General features: G+C 19.8%; 1 protein-coding gene across 4 annotated transcripts in view; it reads right to left on the reverse strand.

Annotated features, from left to right (window-relative positions):
* LOC107065819 (Matrix metalloproteinase 1) overlaps window positions 1-18,895 on the reverse strand; it is a 42,403-nt gene extending 23,508 nt beyond the window's left edge. For 3 of the 4 annotated variants that reach the window (XM_015319831.2, XM_015319828.2, XM_015319829.2), the window contains exon 1: window positions 17,549-18,895. In XM_015319831.2, the coding sequence (XP_015175317.2) occupies window positions 17,549-17,719 (171 nt within the window). In that variant the 5' untranslated portion in view covers window positions 17,720-18,895. The remainder of the gene's footprint in view (window positions 1-17,548) is intronic. The other variant, XM_015319830.2, reaches the window with a different exon arrangement.
* Window positions 18,896-23,519: the final 4,624 nt, after the last annotated feature.

Here is a 23,519-nt window from a genome sequence, read left to right on the forward strand (position 1 = left end):
TTTAATAAAATAGTAGTTTTACTACCGTGAGTGAATCAGACGTTCAAATTGGTTCCATGAAATCGATGCTGACTCGTTCATGATGGTAAATCCTTCATTAAATCTTACCATTAAGTTAATAGATTAGTATAATAAAGATAAGTGAACGGAAGATTTTTATCTAAGAATTATTTTATTTCAAGAAACTTCTTTTTTTTTTTTTTAAAGTAAATAAATGAGAAAAATGTATAAAGAAATTTAATTAATCGATTTCATTTTTGTTTTATATGAGGGGCGACCAAAAAGTAATGGAAATGTTTCCTTGCAGGTGAAAAAAATATTTGTTTATTAAAGAAAGTTTTAAATGGAAATCAAGAAAAAATTTGTTCATCATTTTCTAATATTTTTTGTTTTACGTAAAAGAAATTGTTTAATTGTCTTTTTGAAAAATTCTTCGATTTTTCATTAACACAAACTAAATGTAACTAAATTTAATTAAAATCTATCTAATCAAGTCTAATTAAACTAAAATGTAACTTATCGAAGAAATGTTGATTACTTTTCGATACCCCTATATATAATAAATTTCTATATAATATATTAATATTTAATTAATTAGTATATTTAATTATATTAATTATTTATATACTAATTAATATAATAATAGTATTTTATTATATACTAATATAGAATAATTTATAATAAATATATATAATAATTTATATATAATATATATAAATAATTATATATAATAATAATATATAAAATATATTAATATATAAAAAATTAGTATATAAATAATTAATATATATTATTATATACTATTTATATATTATATATTATATATATATTATTATATATTATTAGTATTTTACTAATTAGTATTAATAAAATTAATTATTTATATACTAATATATAATAATGTAATATATTATTAGTATTTTATTATATACTAATATAGAATAATTTATAATAAATATATAATAATATATAAATAATATATATATAATATATATAAATAATTATATATAATAATAATATATAAAATATATTAATATATACAAAATAGTATATAAATAATTAATATATATTATTATATATTATTAGTATTTTAGTAATTAGTATTAACAAAATTAATTATTTATATACTACATAATATATTATTAATATTTTATTATATACTAATATATAATAAATTATAATAAATATATAATAATATAATATATTATTAGTATTTTACTATAATTAGTATTATATAATAAAATATTAAAATTATTTATATACTAATTAATTAAATATTAATATATTATATAGAAATTTATATTTGTGTTACTAATATTATTAATTAGTAATTAATTATTGAGAATAATTTCTAAATGAATATATTCTTATGTGTTATTAGAAATAATTCAATGAATGTTATTATATAATTATATTTGTTAATATATTACGAATCGATAAAAATTCTTTTATGATTATTGCTTAGTGTCTATAAATACCTGTGATTCTTAACATATATTATTCGATTGGTTGGATAAAAAAGAGATTGTGAAACTACCGAGAGTGTATAGTTACAGGTAAGATGTTAAAACGAGTTTTTTATACGTGAGACAATCTTACGTTAGTTACTTTTAATGACGTAGTTTTGATTTCTTATCATGATTACGTCATTTTACAAATTCTCGATCGAAATATTTTCTATGTACATATAGTAGTTTCCTATATAAATATATGTATATATGAATTAGTTTAAGTATTAAATAATAATAATGAAAATCTCAGCACGTGAATAATGAATTGTGTTCGTTGTCACGTATGCACGTAATTTCCTGAACAATTATTATATTTGAAAATAATCACGTATTTAACAATGATGTATGGAGATGACATTACTGTTTTATTATTTTTTTTCTTTTTTACAAAAGGAAAATGTAATAAAAAAAAAAAAAAAAGAATAATAAAACAAAATCCATTGTTTTGTGAGAATAATTGCAACTAGATTTGACATATTCTAAACTTCATCTTCTTCTATTCGATATAATGTAATATTACAACGTGATAGTTACACGTGATTTTGTAACCTTGAACTCTTTGTTTAGAATTATATCATGCATTGATTGAAACCAATGCTCGTATCATTAGAAAAAATATATAAAAGCCATTTAAGTTGGAAAAACATGTTAACGAAAGGAGAATAAAAGAAAAACATTTTATATCTTTGTTGTTATTGTTTAAAAAAAAAAAGAAAAATCAAAATTATTAGAGATTATATTACAGTACACTTTAGTTCTTTAATAAACGTTACTATCTTTGTCTAATCGTTTTATTTTTATCCAATCAAACCGATCGATATTTATTTTTAAACAATCCACGTTGAATTTATTTTCAATTTTATTATAAAGCTAACTATTAAAATAAACACAAAATGTTATATTATATATATATAGAATATAATATGTATTATATATATATGTATTTATATAAAACTATAATGTATTTAAAAATTATTAAATTAATGTTATTAAAAATTATATGTATTTAATATATATATTATAAATTATTATTATTAATATATTAACATTATAAATAATTATTTTATTTATTTATTATTTTATTTTATTTTATTTATTATTCTATTTTATTATATATTTATTCCAAATTATTATAAATAAATAAATATATATATATATATATATATAATATATAATATATTAATATTACACAATAAAAAAGAAATAAAATAAAAATTATATTATTATAACAATTATATAATTTATTATATAATATTATTATATTAATTATATAATTAATTTATAACAATTATATATTTTTTAAATTATAATTATGTATTTTAAAAATATATAAAATTAAATTATACATATATATATACATAAAATAATATATAATATAAAATATATTAATATTAAAATAAAAATTATATTATTATAATTTTTTATAACAATAATATATTTTTTTAATTATTATTATATATTTTTAATATATATATATATAAAATAATATATAAAATAAAATATATAAACATTAAAATAAAAAATAAATAAAATAAAAAAAAGATATTACGTGTGTAGGGTATTGAAAAGTTATAATACGTTCCTGAATATAAACGCGTTAAAACCTTATAGCATTGGACTTGACAGACGTCGACAATTCAAACAGACGTTACTATAATAATTCATACAATAATAGCGCAATTACTACGATTCTATTTCTTTAATACGTTTCGGAAGTAAAAACCTACTTTTCTTAAGAGTAAAAAAAAAAACAAGTTGGATTCCAATTTACTAGAAATAAATAGAATAGAAACGTGTCTCTACGAGTAAAGACACATACACACACGTCTACACATGGAATAAAATAGCTTATAGTTTAGTATAGTTCACTCGTATATAAAAGGAAAGTTACTTTATTTTTAAAAGATAATAGTGATTGCATCTTTACGGAAAGGAAGCCTAAGTTTTTCAGATATCAGTCGATTTTATCGGATTTTAAACGCACACATACAAACACTATCTTACCATGACCCAAATTCAATTTCAATATAATACTGAAATTCACTTAAATATCACGGAAATGTTACTTTATGTCGTAACCAATTGTCAACTTCTATTTAAACTTCTATTTCGTAGTTTGTCACCTTTATCTAATCCCTCAACCCTCACCCCCCCCCCCCTTCTTCCTACTTCCCCCCTATCACCTATTTTCTTTCTTTATGCGTCGTACTATAATTAGTGTGTAGAAATAATAATCTTCGTTTCCGTTTACATTTTACACATTTAATTTAATCTCATCTAACGAGTTATGCACACACACACATACACATGTATGTACACATGTATGTACACACTTTTTTTTTTTTCAATGCACGTACAATAAGAACATTTTTCCATGATTAAAAATATATTATCAGATATCAGATATGCTAGATGGTTTTTTTAACTTTGTCATCATCGTATTATCTTATGATGTTTTAACATTGTTGAAATTTTGTTTGAAGTATATTACTCGAGGTGGGTTATATATCACCTGTGTGGTGTTATGTTGGTACCAAGTAAAACAGGTAACCAGGTCATTCCATTTATCTACCCTTCAGTCTTTAGAAAGGTCCGTTTATCGATCAACAACCCTCCAAACTAAATTCCCCACTACCCTTGTTTCTTTTACATGTTTGACAATTTCTATGTGTGTCAGGATTAATTTCTAAGTTTTTATTTTTTTATTCATTTTCTTTTTAATTAATATTATTATTATTATTATTAGAATTAAAGAAATTTTATTTTACTATGAAAAATAAATTTTAATATTGAAAATAAATTGTATAAGTGTAAACAAAAGTTTGTCCATTTCAAGTAAATTTGAAATTTGAAATAAATTGTACAATTGTAAACAAAAGTTTGTCCGTTTTAAATAAATTTGCAATTTTAAATACTTGAAAATAAATTGTAAAATTGTAAACAAAAGTTTGTCCATTTTAAATAAATTTGCAATTTTAAATACTTAAAAATAAATTGTAAAAGTGTAAACAAAAGTTAGTACATTTGAAGTAAATTTGCAATTTTTAATACTTGAAATTAAATTGTAAAAGTGTAAACAAAAGTTTGTACATTTAAAGTAAATTTGCAATTTTAAATACTTGAAAATAAATTGTAAAATTGTAAACAAAAGTTTGTCCATTTTAAATAAATTTGCAATTTTAAATACTTAAAAATAAATTGTAAAAGTGTAAACAAAAGTTTGTCCATTTTAAGTAAATTTGCAATTTTTAATACTTGAAATTAAATTGTAAAATTGTAAACAAAAGTTTGTCCATTTTAAATAAATTTGCAATTTTAAATACTTAAAAATAAATTGTAAAAGTGTAAACAAAAGTTGGTCCATTTAAAGTAAATTTAAAAATTGAAATAATTGAAAATAAATTGTACAAATTTATACAAAAGTTTGTCCATTTCAAGTAAATTTGAAATTTGAAATAAATTGTACAAATGTAGACAAAAGTTTGTCCATTTTAAGTAAATTGGCAATTTTTAATACTTGAAAATAAATTGTACAATTGTAAACAAAAGTTTGTCCATTTTAAATAAATTTGCAATTTTAAATACTTAAAAATAAATTGTAAAAGTGTAAACAAAAGTTTGTCCATTTAAAGTAAATTTAAAAATTAAAATAATTGAAAATAAATTATACAAATTTATACAAAAGTTTGTCCATTTCAAGTAAATTTGAAATTTGAAATAAATTGTACAAATGTAGACAAAAGTTTGTCCATTTTAAGTAAATTGGCAATTTTTAATACTTGAAAATAAATTGTACAATTGTAAACAAAAGTTTGTTCATTTTAAATAAATTTGCAATTTTAAATACTTGAAAATAAATTGTACAATTGTAAACAAAAGTTTGTCCATTTTAAGTAAATTTAAAATTTAATATAATTGAAAATCAATCTATGATTACATTTATCTATAAATGTGTACTATTAATCTGAGTATTAAAGAATATTTGTCAAAAAAAAGGGGGGTAATCGATAACCATTATTTGGTTATTTTATTTTTCAATCTTTCCTAATAAATTCAATAGAAGAACACTGTTTGATTTCATTTTATTATCTTTATTACTAGACATATAACACATACATATACAGATATATATTATATGTTTTTTCAATCTTTACGTTTCTGTATCTATATCTATATCTATATAACGTTATCTTTAAGTGTTATCGTTGAGATGATAACGTTGGAATGAAGTTGGATTTGCTGCTTTCAAGACAACGCGAAACGAATTTCACCGCGAATATAATAAACGATTATGTGAATTTAAACGACGCGTAGGCGTCGTATGTGTCTTCTCTTTTTACCTTTTTTCTTTTTTTAAGTTACTAGAAAGAAGAAGAACTCATTGCTCATTGTATCTTATAAATGAATATCGTGTTGAAAATTGAAAATATGAGTCATGTTTTTCTTTGAAAAAGAAGAAGGTGAGGGGATAGATGTTGAGTAAAAAGAAAAAAAAAAGATGAAAAACTTGATATAAAATTTAAACAAAAATAAATTTCTTTTAAATATCCAAAACAATTTCAAATCTTTCGTTGTTCTTTTTTTCTTTACGATTGACCATCTAAAACGGAGCAGAAAAATTGTATAAACAAAAGGATAAATAAATAAGAATGAGAATAAGTTAAAAAAAAAATAATAAATAAAAGGTGGTGAAGAGACGCACGAGTATCATCGTGTAGCGACCCCGACCTTGAAGAGGTCTTTGTCGACTCGAAGAAGATCCAATCAGTATTCCACGCCCTCGCATCTTCTGCCAGACGTTTGTTGAATATCAAAATTTACCACAACGAGTATCCCCCTAAGTCAACTCTTTGCGACGCTTTGTACGACCTCCTCTAACAATATATTTTCACGTTTTGCTTAATATCTTTCTTCGTTTTTTTTTTTTTATTTCTATCTCATTTTTATTTTCTTTCTTCTTATTTCATCTTTTTTTAAAAATCGATTCATTAAATTATCCTAATCGTATCGTACTTCGATACGTTATTTCGTCGTCACCGTGTATAGGATTTTGTGTGTGTATACTTTTGTTCAATTTTTATCGAAGAATATAACCACTCAATTGCAATTTCACGTAGAGTTGTAATAATAAAACTACGGTCGATTTTTTTTTTGTTCTTTACATTTACGTGTTACTATCTGTCATCTTTGTAATGACAAATGTGTCGTTATTTTATAATAAAGTCAATTGCAATTAATTTAAACGTACGACCATGACACATTAATTTTACTGTTAACAAAGTTTATAAATTTAATAGTTACTTTGGAAAAATTTGAAAATTTAACTATTAAATTGAACCTAACCTATATGAAATCCAATTTTAAACAAATTCGTAAATATTATATCAAAGTAATTGATTATTGATTTCTACAAAAGCAATGATTTATATAAATTGTATTTATATATTTATAACACTACCATTACTATCATCACCAGAACCATGTTACTTTGGAAAATTTGAAAATTTAACTTTTAAATTGAACCTAACCTATATGAAATCCAATTTTAATTAAATTCGTAAATACTATGTCAAAGTAATTGATTATTGATTTCTACAAAAGCAATGATTTATTTTAAAATTCTATTTATTTATTTATAACTCTACCATAACTATCACTACGAGTACCATGTTACATTGGAAAATTTGAAAATTTAACTATTAAATTGAACCTAACCTATATAAAATCCAATTTTAATTAAATTCGTAAATACTATGTCAAAGTAATTGATTATTGATTTCTACAAAAGCAATGATTTATTTTAAAATTCTATTTATTTATTTATAACTCTACTATCACCATCACCACCAGAACCACGTTACTTTAAAAAATTTGAAAATTGAACTATTATATTGTACCAACGTTAAACCTTTGAGTGCTGAATACTACAATGTTTTTTTTAGGTTAGGAACAAAATAGTTTATTATTAATCAAATTCTAATAATAAATTATATTTAACAATTGAAGTTTTTGTATCTCAAAATTATTTAATTAATTAATATAAACATTAAATTATTTTACAATAATATTAACAAACATGTATATGCTTCGAACGATAAGGTTAGTAATGTTCACCAAACGCATATATGCGTCCATAGCATTCAAAGGGTTAATCAAATTCTTAAATATTATATCAAAGTAATTGATTATTGATTTCTACAAAAGCAATGATTTATAAAAATTCTATTTATTTATTTATAAAACCACCATTACCCCCACCACCTCTACACGTTACTGTTCTTTATAAATTTATATAAAGATATATTGGAAAAATTTGTGGGAAGAAATTTTTTGAAAATTTAATTGATTAGTCTAGAAAAAATATAATTGTACGTTTTCGTTGATAATTATTATTGTTAATGATCAGAAATCGTTCTTTGACACCAGGTTGTTTCTCTCTGACGCATCTTATGCATCGTTCGATCTTTATCACGAATCGTTTGTTTGAATTATCGTCACGTATTCGACATAGCGGAGTTGGTAGTCGTATGAGATTTCTAATCTTTCATCGAGTATTTATTTAAGTATCGATATATCTTTATATATATAATACTTTAAAATAATGTATCATACCAGAACAATTTTTTATATAATTATTTCAAAAAAATTTTGATTAGTTAATTATTAACGTATAACTTTTTGATTCAATTAAAATATAATTATTAAAAATAATTTACTTAATAATTTAATTAGAAGACTATTAATTAAATAAATTTTAATTTAGTTAAAATAAATATATAGTATATATATATATATATATATATATATATATATATATATATATATATATATATATACTATATATACTATAATAATAATTAATAAATTTGATTATAAATATATACTAAATTTATACATTAAATAATTACTAAATTTAATTAATATATACTATAATAATAAATTATACTATATTTAATTAAAATAAATATAGTGTATTTTTTATTTTTTATTATTTAAAATATGATTCAAATTATTAATTATTATTTAAAATAAAATATACTATACATACTATGTTATTTAATTATTAATTAATTTGTATAATATACTATATTTATTTTAATTATTATTTAAAATAAAATATACTATATATTTATTATAAAATATAAAATATATATATATATTTAATTTTCTTCTTAATATATTAAATAATTTAGAAAAAAAGAAAACGTTAACATTACTTATTGGTCACCGAGTATATTATATATATATGATAATTGTAATTGGTGTTAGTCAGTCGAGGAAGTTTATTTGTTTTAATTCTTTTTTTTTTTTATTTCATTTTATCTTTTCTTCTTTCTTATTAAAACGGATGGAAGTGAAGAAGAAAGGGTGCTGACCTATGATATAAATGTGTTTTACAATAAAATGCAGTTCCTATCTTCGATGTTATAGTAAACCGAGAAAGGTGATAAACCGAAGTGAATCACTATAGAATGTGTATATGTAAAAAATCGCTGATTCAACGACTCCGGAAGTAGCGTATTGCAATGTATATAGTAGTATGGTTGTCTTCCATACAAAGCGAACCGAACGAACGAACTAACATGATTCATCGTTCAAATGAACGATATAGATGCAAGTTAACCTTCTTTTTATTTCTTTTCTTTTTATTTTTTCTTCTTTTTTTTACGATAACGTATTTAACTCGATTTCTGTCAATGACGATCAATGTAAATCATCGTTTAAATGTGCACTTTGTCCTATTGAAAAATATTTTATCTTTTGGTATATTATATTTTATACAATTTTATTTTTATCTTCGAATGTACTTTTATTTTCTTTTTTTTCTTTTTGCTATAGTAATTTTAATATGAAATATTACATTAAAAAAAAAAAAAAATTTTATATATTATATTATATTTTATTAGATTTTTTATTTTATTTTTTATTTTAACACTAGATATACCACCATTTTCTACCACACTAGTCAAAATGACTGGTCTATGAAAAAAATGCTTTTTGAGGCTTCCAGTCTTTATTTATTCTTAAAAAATAACAAAAAATGTTTAACAATAATAATTTTAATAGTTAAATGGATTTATAGATATTTTTCAATAACAAAACGCTTAATTATTTACAGAACTCAAATGTTACATGAAGTAGAAATTTTGAATTAAAATGGCCCAACCAGTCAAAATAACTGATCTTGTATATCAAGTGTTAAAATATATTTCTATTTTATTATAATATAATATTACGTTTATTATTTATATTATTTTATATTCTCTTTATAATATTATATTATTAATATTATATTTATATTTTTTATTTTACATATATATATTATTTATATTATTACGTCATTATTATATTATATTATTTAATATTATTCGTATTATTTTATTATTAATATTACATTTTTATTAATTTTAATATATTTATATTTTTTATATTACATATATATTATTTATATTATTACGTCATTATTATATTATATTATATTATTTAATATTATTTGTATTATTTTATTATTAATATTATATTATTTTATGTGTTATTAATATTATATTTATATTATTAATAATTATATATTATACATACATATATATATATATATTAGGGTGGATCAAAAAAATCAATTATTTTCTTTTTCAAGTGCCACGGAAAAATGGGTTCCTAGACACCTTAAAACAATTCTCACTAAATATGAGCTCTTAATTTTAATAGGAAGATCCTCCGCATCGCAGTTTTTTAATTTTTTTTTTCAGTCTAATAGATTAAAATTCATACCTCATTATTTATTGATTGTACAGAAAAATGTTCTAGACAAATTTTGTAGGAAATTTAATGCTCTACAAAAAAGGTTTCTTATATTTTTTCCGTAAACCTCACCATTGGAATGATATTGAAGATTTAAATGTGATGATTTTTAGACAAATTTCATTTTTGTTTATGAATTTTATAACTCGACAATAAATGACTATTATGAGATGCACAATACAAATTTTTGTAGAAAATTAACTGTTCTATAAAAATGGTGTCTTATGTTTTGGCGATTAAATTAAGCGTTCAAAAGATATTCATCATCAAACTTTCATGTGTACTGATTTTTGTCTCTGACATATATTATATATAAAATATTTTTTATATTATTTTTTATTTAAAAATATATTTCTATTTTATTATAATATAATATTACGTTTATTGTTTATATTATTACGATTTATATTATTTATATTATTACGTTATTATTATATTAGATTATTTTATAGAATTTTAAATAATATTATATTTAAAATTTCATCTTAATATGAAGTTTTATTGATGGTATTAAAATTTATTACAAGTTTGCTTCTTTATAATAATTAAATTCTTCTTTCTTTCTTTAAACGTGTTTTCTTTTTTTTGTTCTTTTTTTTTTGTCATAGATTTTATGAAACACACTTGCATAATGATCACTGTTTGCTTGTTGTACATTAAATATGAACGTTGTTTAATTGCGTAATGTCGAACTCATTCTTCCGGAAATTCGAATAAAGGTGGAAAAGCAAAAAAGAAAAAAAGAAACAGAAAAATGGATTGTCATTTGAACACGTGATTCTTATAATAATACTATTTTTTTAACGATCACTGCATGCATCTTATTATTTCAACTAAAGTTTTCGTTAGAATCTTACCGATATATTTCAAATACACATAAACAATATTTTAAATTGATTAAAGTAACGTGTTTACTATCGAAATTGCAAACAAATACGATTAATAAATATTCGTATAAAATTATTGTTTTGATTGAATTATTTCATTACTGTAAAATAAAACAAGTTCAAATTTCAATTAATATCAAAATAGATAAAGCTCTGATTAATTGATTTGTGAGAAACACGAAGGATAGAAATGAGAAAGAATATTTATAGTACCGTTAATTTATGATGAATATATTAACCCTTCTCTCTCCCCCCTACCCCCATTTATATGATCATGCAAGAAAAGGAGAATGTATTTAAAAAAAAATATTAATTAAAAAATTAATTCTGTTGTCGAGTAAATGAAAACAAAACAAAAATTGACAGTATATGAGAAGATGTTTAATGTAAAAAATTGAAACGTTTTTTTTTTCAAGATGATTTTATTAAATTCTGTTGTCAAGAGAGACGACTTTTATAGAGGCCTTTTATGATGACAGAGAAAGAGGAGAAGAATGCCAAACGGTCCCGATCGAGCCGGATCGAAGCCGACGATCAGAGAATATCCTATTTGTTAAAACGTTTAATATTCCGATGACGATTAATTCGTGTTCTGACTGTGGATAACGCAACCACGAAGGCCAACATTCGAGCTCTTAACACGGTGTATTTCCGTGTCGAGGCACATACATTATTTACAATTTCCTAGTACGATCTGCGTGATTGAGACGAGAAGAAAAAGAGTATTATCAAAAAGAAAAAATATAATATAATATGGATTATTTTTCTATATATATATTATTTATAATATATATATATATATAATATAATATATTATTTATAATATATATATATATAATATAATATATTATTTATAATATATTTTTATTTTCTTTTTCACATATTGTATTATATTATTTTAATTATATTATATTATATTTATTTATATTATTATAAATATATATATAGATATAGTAATAATATTTTATAATACTAATTTTAACTAATATTTTAATTACTATATATATATGTATATATTATTTATAATATACTTTATTATATTATTTATTTTTTATTATTAATATTATATGTTACTATATTATTAACTATATATATATATATTATTATTATTATATTTATTATTTTTATACATAAAAAATGTCTCTTGTTGTTGCCGAATTTCTTACTAGTTATATAACGTATAATTTTTTTTTCCCCCGGGATTTGAACTCGGGAACATACGATTACTGGGACGTACACAACATTACTGGATGGTGATTTGCCTCACTGAGCCATGCGAACTTATTATTTTTATATATTTTATATATTAAATATATTTATTATTATATTTATTATTTCTATTTTTATTTTTATTTTTATTATATATTATAATATTTAATATATTTTTATATATTTATTATTATATGTATAATTTTTATTTTTAGTATATTATATTATATTCTCGTATTATATTATATATACTATATATAAAAATTCAGTGTCATATTTTGTTGGTTTTCAATGAACTTCGAAATTACTTAACTTATTTTAATGAAATTTCTTTTTTATTTCATGTTTTTTCAACTTAGGACATAGGATAGTTTTTATCGCAATTATTTTGTATTTTTTATCTGTTAATTTAAAAATTTATAATTTAGAGATTATTTTTAGGTCTCTAGGTTATTTAAGTATTCAATAAATGGCGTTGTGTCTCATTTCAATTATTTCAATTTCTCATGTATTATTATTTTATGTATTTTATTTTAATTGTGGTATATTATTTTGCATGTTGTTATGATTTATTAAATAGTTTATATTATTAAATTAACATTTTATAATAAAACCACAGCATCAATGTATTCTAGTATTTATATATATATAATGATTAAAAATATAAATATAAATTTATAAATTATAAATTTAAACATTATAATTTTAATAAATTATAAATTTATAATTATAAATTATATCAAAATTATAATTACGCATATAAATATATCAAATATATTAGTTACACATATACACACATTTTGTAATAATATAAAAAAATATATAATATATTATAATAATTATTATTAACAACGGGTAACTTGGTAATTAATCGATAAATAAAATATATATTTATCATTTGGATTGAATATTTGAAATAACATCTGTCATTTGTCCAATGTCGATTGAATTGAAAAGAATAATGTTAATTCACATTGAATAAAAAATTCATTTATTTTACTTGATAATTCATTTCTTCTTTTTTTTCTTATTTCTTTTTAAAATACAATAATACTATTACCAATGACTATTCGTTATTAAACTTTAACCCTAATATCGCAAAGCTTTGAAATTTGATGACACATACACAGAGAAGAAGAATAAGACTCTTGTCAAACTTTTGATACTTGCACATATGCATATTTAGCAAAACTTGAATCCATCCACGAGTTGGCCCGTTGCCACTTGGACATAAATCTGTGTCAATTACGAGGAGAATCGTGAAATAAAGTTAAACGACGTATTTCCTGTACTCTGACTGACGTATAAGAAACAGTAAAAGAAGATATAACCGATTTGTTACTTATGGTTACTTCAAGAATTTCTTCTATTTTATAGAATTATAATGTTAATCAGAATATTTATTGAAAAGAAAAAATCATTCGTTTAAAAGAAGATAAAAAAAAAATCAAATGACTTATATCATTTGTTTTTCTAATGAAAATGAATAATAGAAAATGAAGAATAGAATTGAAAGAATAAATTGTTAATTTGTATATATATATATTTAAATATTTATTTAATAATTAAATTATTGGTCAATATTTTGTATATAAAAATAATATTATATTAAAATATAATAAATTGTTTATTTTTTTATTAAACTATTTATTTAATAATTTTAATTATTGGTATATAATTTGGCAATAATTTGTATATAAGAGTATATATCAAATAAATATATATTATATATTATATAATAAATAATATAATATTTATATATATTATATTATGTATATATAGTATAATAATATATATTATAAATAAATATATATTATATATATTATAAATAAATATAATATTATGTTAAATATGATAATGTTATAAATGATAATAACTTATAGCTTAGGTTATCTTTTGCGTGAGAAGAATGATCTCGTATTGTAATGTCTGTTACTGTCTGATTGAAGTATATAACAACGTTTTTACTACTTACTACTGCCTACGTTCTAACAGGTACTTACTACTTACGTGCGTAGTAGTAAGTACCGTTTGAAAGTATCATTAAAGACAGACTTACAATTACCCTAATTTATCTACTACTTCCTAACACGCGCTAGTTATATTCAATTATTATAAACTGACATAAAAAATCATTTTTCATTTTTTTAATTTAATAAAAATTATTCGTATCATTTTAATTAAAGCAAAAAAAAAAAAAAATGAAAAAAAAACATTTAAACAAATTTCAATTGAAATTATGAACATTTATATGGATAATAAGTATTTCTTTTTCTTTTGTGTGTATATGTGTGTGTGTTCTTTTTTTATCTCACATAACATTATAAGTATATTTATATTATAAACATTCACTCTCGTCTTCTTTCCTTCGTGGTTCCTTTTTTACATTCAATACGGCAAAGTAATTAATGCAACTCTGACGTGCTGAGTGAGTTTTATGCTTTTTACAGTAGTCACACACGTGTTGTGTCTTGCAGCACGTGCAACTACTGCACGTACAAGTCATGTTTATACGTTATATGCATTTTTCTTTTTTGTTTACTTAATTTTTTATCCCTTTTTTTCAATCTCTTCTTCTATTCGACTAAATAGAAACAAAAAAACTAATGAATACCTAATTGAAATATTATGGAACTATTATATATTGATAATTTTTGATTAATAAAAAATAATAAATATAATTAATATTTAATTATTAAAAAATTAAATTAATATATATATATTAATTAATTATAATAATATTGTGTGTGTGTTAATATATATATAGGTATCAATATCAATATCATAGGTATATTTTATTTATATAACATAATAATTATATATTATATAATATAATATATAAATTTAATATATTTTAATAATAATATAATAAAATTAATAATTTGATTATTATATAAATATAATAATATTTATAATATAATAAATATTTTAATAATAATATAATAATATAATAATTTAATTATTATATAAATTTATTTGAATATATTATATTTATATATTTTAAATATATATATATAAATTAAAAATTTCTATAACACAATAATTTATTTTATATTTCAATCTGACTTTTATAAAAAAAAAAATAAAACAAAAATAAAATAAAACCACGACTCGATAAAAATGAACAAATTACTTTTTACATCAGAGATAGATTTTTTTTTCTAATCTGTTCGTGCGATTACAACTGTAAAAAGAATAGTAACACACGTTTTGTAATATCTAACTATTCTTCTTTTTTTTTTTCATGTTCGAGAACATCGTGTCATGGATAATTGGCACGTTTTAATCGTCCCGTGAGTCAAATAAAGAAGAACATCGTTCTTCCTTTTCTATTTGCAAAAACTAATTGGATAAGAAATATTAAAATAATGTAATACATATATATATATATATATATATATATATATATATAGACTAACAAAAAAATGGATAGATAAATAATAAAGAACCAGTTGATTTTTATTTATTCAGGATTGCTGTTCTTTTTTTTTTTTTTTTGATTTTATAATTCAAGGCTAAAAAATCCAATTATATGAAACACTTCATTAATTTTTTATAATTGCAAATATTGAAAATAAATACAAAAGCAATATGTAACATAATGTAACAAAAATACAACATTATAAAATTCGATAGATATAACAAACATTATTTTCTATGACGTATTTTCCTACACGGAAATGAATAAAATTATATATATATATATGTATATAGTGGTTGTTAATCGAAGGGTATTATACTTGAATCGATAAATTTCCTAGAACTGTGACGTAAATGAATGCTAATTTATTTAGGTATACTTAAAATATATATTTTATTATTCTCTCATGAATTACATTAAAAATAATAATGAAATATTACGAAATTAATACTAATTCAACAGTATTTAGAAAAAAAAATATATTCATTTTATATCAATGTAATAAAATAATCAAAAATTAAATATTTAATATTTTGTATAAATTTTTAAATCTTTGAATCAAAATTGTGCAATACTCTTATTCAGATAATTAAAAAAAAAAACCAAATAAATATAATTTAATATTTATATAATAATATAAATATAAATATAATAATAATAATATAAATGTTTATATAATATATAATATATAAATATTAATAAATATAAATATAGTATAGAATATAATATTTATATAATATACTATATATAAGTATAAATAAATATAATATAAATATATATTATATTATACTATATATACTATATACATTTATTATATATACTATTATATTTACTATATATATAATAGTAATTAGTTACTAGTTAATAGTTATATATATGGTAATAGTAATACTATTATAATAGTATATTTACTATATCATATATTGTATTATATATTATATTAATATATAAATATATACTATATATATTTAATATATACTAATATTTTAATATATTATAATAATATATAAATATTTATATAGTTTATAATATATTTATATAAATAAATATAGATATAGCATAATATAATATTTAAATATATATATCAATATATTAATAATATTAATAATATATTAGTATATTAATATATTATAATATATAAATATATAGTAATATATTAATATATTATAAGAATATATAAATATTTATATAGTATAATATATTTATATAAATAAATACAGATATAGCATAATATAATATTTATATATTAATAATATAAACATAATATAATATAATATTTATACAATATAATATATAAAAATAAATAAAATGAAATAAAAATAAAACTATAAATTAAATATATATCACAAAATTCGAATGTTATATGTAAAATTTATATAATAAATAAAATAAAAAAAGTAAAAAAAAAGTAATAGAACACTTTGAGATGTTCTAGGTCGAGTTTAAAGCGGGTCTAGGTTTCTCTAAAGCTTTATCGACTACGTTGCAGGCTTCAATACTAAAACCCAGTAAAGACCTTTACTTTAAGGGTGTCATTCTTTAACGATTTTTCATTGTGTTATACAACAAATATCAATTATTCTCTTTATTATTCACTATATATTATAATAAACAATTAATTAAAATTTTTAAACAAAACAATATCATCTCTACTATTATTTTTCATGTTCGTATATTTAATAATAAATATGATTAAAAAAGAAAAATAAATTTCAACTCACCATAGCAGAAAGATCCGAAATATTGGCGGTTGGTGCTGCATCAGTTTTCTCGTACACCATCAACATAGCAATAACAGCTATTAGTATTATTAAACTTTTTATACTAATTATTTTTCCCGCCATGATTTTTCTACTTTTTCCTCTTTCTTTTTCACAATTATGATACGCCATTTTTAAAGAAGAAAATCCAGTCAAAAATCAATTGTCAACAGTAAAAATAATACGTCAAACGATAATAATAATAATAATAATAATTATTATTATTATTATTTAAATGAATAAGATTCTTCGATGAGTCACTTGAAACAAAAAGGGGCTTTTTTTCAAGTTGATGTAAATTTATAAACTAATCAAGAATATTCCGTACTTTTGTTTAGTTTAGTTTAATTTGTTTTTTTTTTTTGTATATTTATCTGATCCTTTTCTTTCCTTCCACCCCTTTCTTCTTCCTTCTCCTCCTCACTTTGGAACTACCCTTCTCTTGGGCCTACGAGGTCAATCAATAATACCAGTCCCTCAAATGCGAACACCGGATTGCGTCGAGTAATGTGACACACACAGAGTTAGTTCGAAGGTCTTCCTGAATCTTGCAGGACACCACTTCTAATTTCTATTTTTTTTTTTTTTTTTAACTCTCTTTTCTTTCTTTATTTCTTTTTAATGATAATAATAATAATAATAATAAATTTATGATTTGGTCTTTTCCTTTTTATTCAAGGGAGAATATAAATAATGAAGGATATGATTTAACAATTTAGAAAATTTTTTCAACTTTAGTTTTTAGATTTGTTTCAATTAATTCGATCTGTTCAATCTTATTCACCTAATTTTTTCTGTTTTTTTTTTTTATCCCTTTTTATAGTTGGTTCTTCTTCTTCTTCTTATTCTTCTTCAACTTGATAACTGATTTTGATTATTTGATGTATATTTATTTAGAAAGAAAGAAAACAATTGTTATTTGTCACGAATTTAGGTTGTCACTTTATCAAACTAACAATTTTTGTTTTTTTTTCTTACACCTTTAACCATCTATTTGTATTCTTTCTTTTTTAATTAATTTTTTCTTCCTATTAACGACTTTTGTTCTAACAAAACTTCGATTATGTTTTATTTCTTCCTTTTAAAAAAAAAATTAATTTGTTTTATTCCGATCGTTGATTTCTTTTGCGAAGACGAAGATTCAAATTTTTGTTTAAAGGATAATAACAAAAATAAAAAAAGGTGAAAAGCAAGAGAACAAATGTATATACATATAAGTATATATATATATATAATACGCGCACGCAGCCGGTAAAGCAGATACGCGGAGCTGGGACCGGAGTCGACCGCCACTCTGAATCACAATCACCTAGCTCGTGACTTTTATCGAAACCCCCCACCACATTTTGCTTCTACCACCACCACCATCACTATACACACTGGTATACTACTTATTCATTATACGGAGGATGCGCCGTAAACTGCAATATTGCGATCTACGATATTGCAAATCCATCTTTTCTTATTTTTCATTCAATTTAAAAAAAAAAGAATTATCTCTTTTTTTTTCAATCATCATGGTATTTTTTTCCATCATTTTTCTAATTTTGTATTAACTAATAATAATTTTTTTTATTTTTTCTGGGAATCATCATAGTACTTTTTTTCCATCATTTTTCTAATTTCCAATTAATTAACAATCTAATTTCCTAATAACAATTTTTTATTAAAATTATTATCAATCAATAATAATAATTATTATATTTGATTATTTATTTTATTTATATACATATAAATTATATAAATAAAATATATAAATTATTACAATAAATATTAATATATTAAATATTATTTAAATAATTATATTATTATTATAATATTATAGTATTATTATTATATAAATAAGATATTTAAATTAATATAATATATATTAATATATTAAATATTATTTAATTAATTATATTATTATAATAATATTTATATAATAAATATAATATAATATTATTTAGTTAATATTAAATATTATTTAATATTAAAATATAATTATAGTATTATTATTATATAAATAAAATATATAAATTAATATAATATATATATTAATATATTAAAAGTATTATTTCATTAATTATATTATTATAATAATATTTATATAATAAATATAATATAATTATAGAATATAAATATATATTAATATTATAATATATTATTATAATATAATATAATATTATTTAATATTTTAATATAAATATAGAATATTATTATTATAATTATTATTATTATTAGTTGGCATTAGAAACTCGAAAGTTCATTGCCGCAAATACCAAATCCCGCCATTGTTTCTGTCCCTGAGCCCGACAGATCAATAATATTATTGATGCAAATTTTATTTTCTATGGAAATTTTGTTTCATTTTTTTTATCATTCTATTTCTAATTGTTTATATCCATTGTCCTTTTTTACAATTTAATTTAATTTTATTCGTTTCGTATATATTTTTAATATATTTATTACCATTCTCGTACTTTCATATTCATTTTTAATGATTTTAAAGACAGGTAAAAATTATTGCTCGTACGTATGTATTATATTATTAATCTTAAAAAAAAAACAAACTGATTTTCTAAAGAAGGTATGATAGATAAAAATTATTGTTCGTATTCTTAGGTGGTCCATCTTTCAATGACAAATGATCATGACAAAATGATTAGCATAAATAAGATTCATCGATTAGAAAAGAAGTCCTAGAATTCTTGTATTTAAAGGGTGAGGATGAGGGTGGGTTTTAGGAATTGATAGATCATTATAATCATCTCAACAATTTCGAGATATCATCTAAATTTTTTTATTCCTAGTTCATCGTTGTTCAATCATTTTAATTGGTCATGAAAAATATATTTTTTTTTCTATATGTATAAAAAATTATTTATGATAATTTTCGTTGGAATAAAATTAAGAGCGAATACGTAAACGTAAAAAAAAAAAGAATAAGATTTAATTTTCTTACATTTGATTATCTACAAATGCATTATCATCATATTTTGGAACGAGATTTTGATGTTTTCATTCTTTTACAACCTACTGACATTATTGTGTACGTGATTTGATTTTATTCAATTCAAAAGTTAAACGCGTATAATATATTTATTATTATTATTATTTAAATTATTTACCATATGTTATTTCTTTATTCATTGACGTAAGAACGTTACGGTTTTATTACGTCTACTTCTTCTTCTTTTTTTTTTTTATTTTTTTTTTTATTTTTTCTTTCTTTCTTTTACTACAAAAATATTTTCATCATTTTTTATGAATATTTTACAAGAGAACAACAACAAGGTAACGCGACGAATAATGTTCTGATTATTTATTATTTTATTTTATTTTATTTTACTTTTATAATATACTTTCTATTTCGAAATTATTATTATTATTATTATTATTATTATTATTATCATTATTTTATTATTATTATTATTATTATTATTATTATTATTATTATTATTATTATTATTATTATTATTATTATTATTATTATTATTATTATTATTATTATTATTATTATTATTATTATTTGTAACGAGGAAGTATAAAATAATTCGGAATAAACGTTGAAACATTTCTTCGTTATCTTGTTACTGCCACGTGTCTTTTTTTTTTTTTTTTTTTTTTTTTTTTTAATACATAGATCAAATTGATTTCTTAAACAACGAGCACCATTATTTCTTCGATTAAATAAAAAATTTCGAATGAGATTTATCTGTAATTAATACTAAGAATACTGTAAATGTTTATCCGTGATACGAATTCATCGTAAAAACTTTGAAACAAAGTGAAGACTTTTTTTTTTTTATTCATAGAATACATTTGAGAATTATCAAAAAAATAAAAAAAAAAACAAGGAAATTGTACTGGGTGTCGAAAAAAAAAATATTTATCAATTATACCCTTAAATTTTGGTTATCGATAAACAATACGATGATAAGAAGCAAAGTAAATGAAATAAAAAATGAAATGATGGTAACATCTTATTAAAATGCATCAAATTAGAATTGTTAATGCAATTGTTAACTTTAAGGACGTATTATAATAATCGGGAAATGACAATTGTTTAATAAACAAAGGACAAATGAAGACAAATGTTAAATAAGAGATAAAATGTTAATATACATGTGTATGATTAAATAGAAACATCCGATGATGAGTCCTTTACACATCGATGAATATTATTTTTAACTTCCTTCGAGGATCGAGGAAGAAATATACATTTTATACTCGATTAACTACTACTACTACTACTACTACTACTACTACTATTACTACTACTACTACTACTACTATCATTATTATAGTAACAAATAGATGTAACACACAATAACCAAGTGTACGCGTAATATTCATTTGTGAATCATACAAGCTTTTCAAACAATAAAAGCCGCACTTTCCGTTCCGAAGAATTCCTTTTGCAAGAGACCGACACTTTAACCGTTTTATAACCTAGGATTAGGTTTGATGCACGAATTTTGAATGCAGATTAATGACTAATACATTTTTACATGATTTTTTTAAATAATTTATTATAATTTTTTTATTTTATTTCATTTTGGTTTCTATTTCATTTTTTCCTCTTTAAGTGATAACAATGTTCAATAATATATTAACCCCTTAAGCAGCATTGATTTTGAAAAAAAAAAACGGCCATAAAAAAATCATTTTTTTGTTTTGCATAAAGGCATAGTTTTGAGAAGAAAATTTAAAAAATACAGATATAATCAATATTTTTATGTTAATTTTGGATTTTGTTCCATATTGCAGAGAAGAGCCGAATATTGCAATGTTACACGTACGTCGACTTTTTAATCTTTATTTTCGAATTACTATTTCGGAAAAAGAAAAACATTTTTCGGAAAAAACGATTCTTTTTCTTTACTTTCACACTCTTATTTTCAATTTTCTATTATATTTGAGTGTAAAAAATCATAGAAATATAAAATAATAGGTCGCTCGAGTTAACTCGACCGTGCTGCTTAAGGGGTTAATATTTAAAAAAAATATATATATATATATATATATATATATATATATATTATAATACAGAGTTACAATATAATATTATAAATAGAATTTGTAATAATTATTTATAATTTATTTTTTTGTTATTTATTACAATTTTTTTATTTTTATTTTATTTTATTATATTTTTTTGTTTCAACTTTATCTTTAACCCTTTAAGTTGTACTAATATTTATAATAGTATTAATATTTAAAAATATATATATTTTATAATACAGTGTTATATTATTGCTAATAGAATTTATATTACTTATTTATAATTTACTTTTTTTATAATTTATTATAATTTTTTTATTTTATTTTATTTTGGTTTTTACTATATCTTTAATCCTTTAAGTTATACTAATATTTATAATAGTATTAATATTTAAAAATATATATATTTTATAATACAGTGATTTATATTATTGCTAATAGAATTTATATTACTTATTTATAATTTACTTTTTTTTTATAATTTATTATAATTTTTTTATTTTATTTTATTTTGGTTTTTACTATATCTTTAATCCTTTAAGTTATACTAATATTTATAATAATATTAATATTTTAAAATATATATATATATATATATATATATATATATATATATATATATATATTTTATAATACAATTATAATATAATATTAAAAATAGAATTTGTATTAATTATTTATAATTAATTTTTTTGTAATTTATTATAATTTTTTTATTTTATATTATTTTTTTGTTTCTACTTTATCTTTAACCCTTTTAAGTTGTACCAATATATATATATAAATATATATATTTATACAACTAAGTAAGTATATATATATATATTATAATACAGTGTTATAATGTTACTAATAGTATTTGCATTAATTATTTATAAATATAAAATAATATTAGATTTATGTTGAAATAAAATTCATATCTAATTGTAAGAATATTTTTATAGGA

This window comes from Polistes dominula, unplaced genomic scaffold (assembly GCF_049000335.1).
Source record: "Polistes dominula isolate Pdom_NZ unplaced genomic scaffold, Pdom_raw_medaka contig_19, whole genome shotgun sequence".
Classification (NCBI taxonomy): Eukaryota; Metazoa; Arthropoda; class Insecta; order Hymenoptera; family Vespidae; genus Polistes; species Polistes dominula.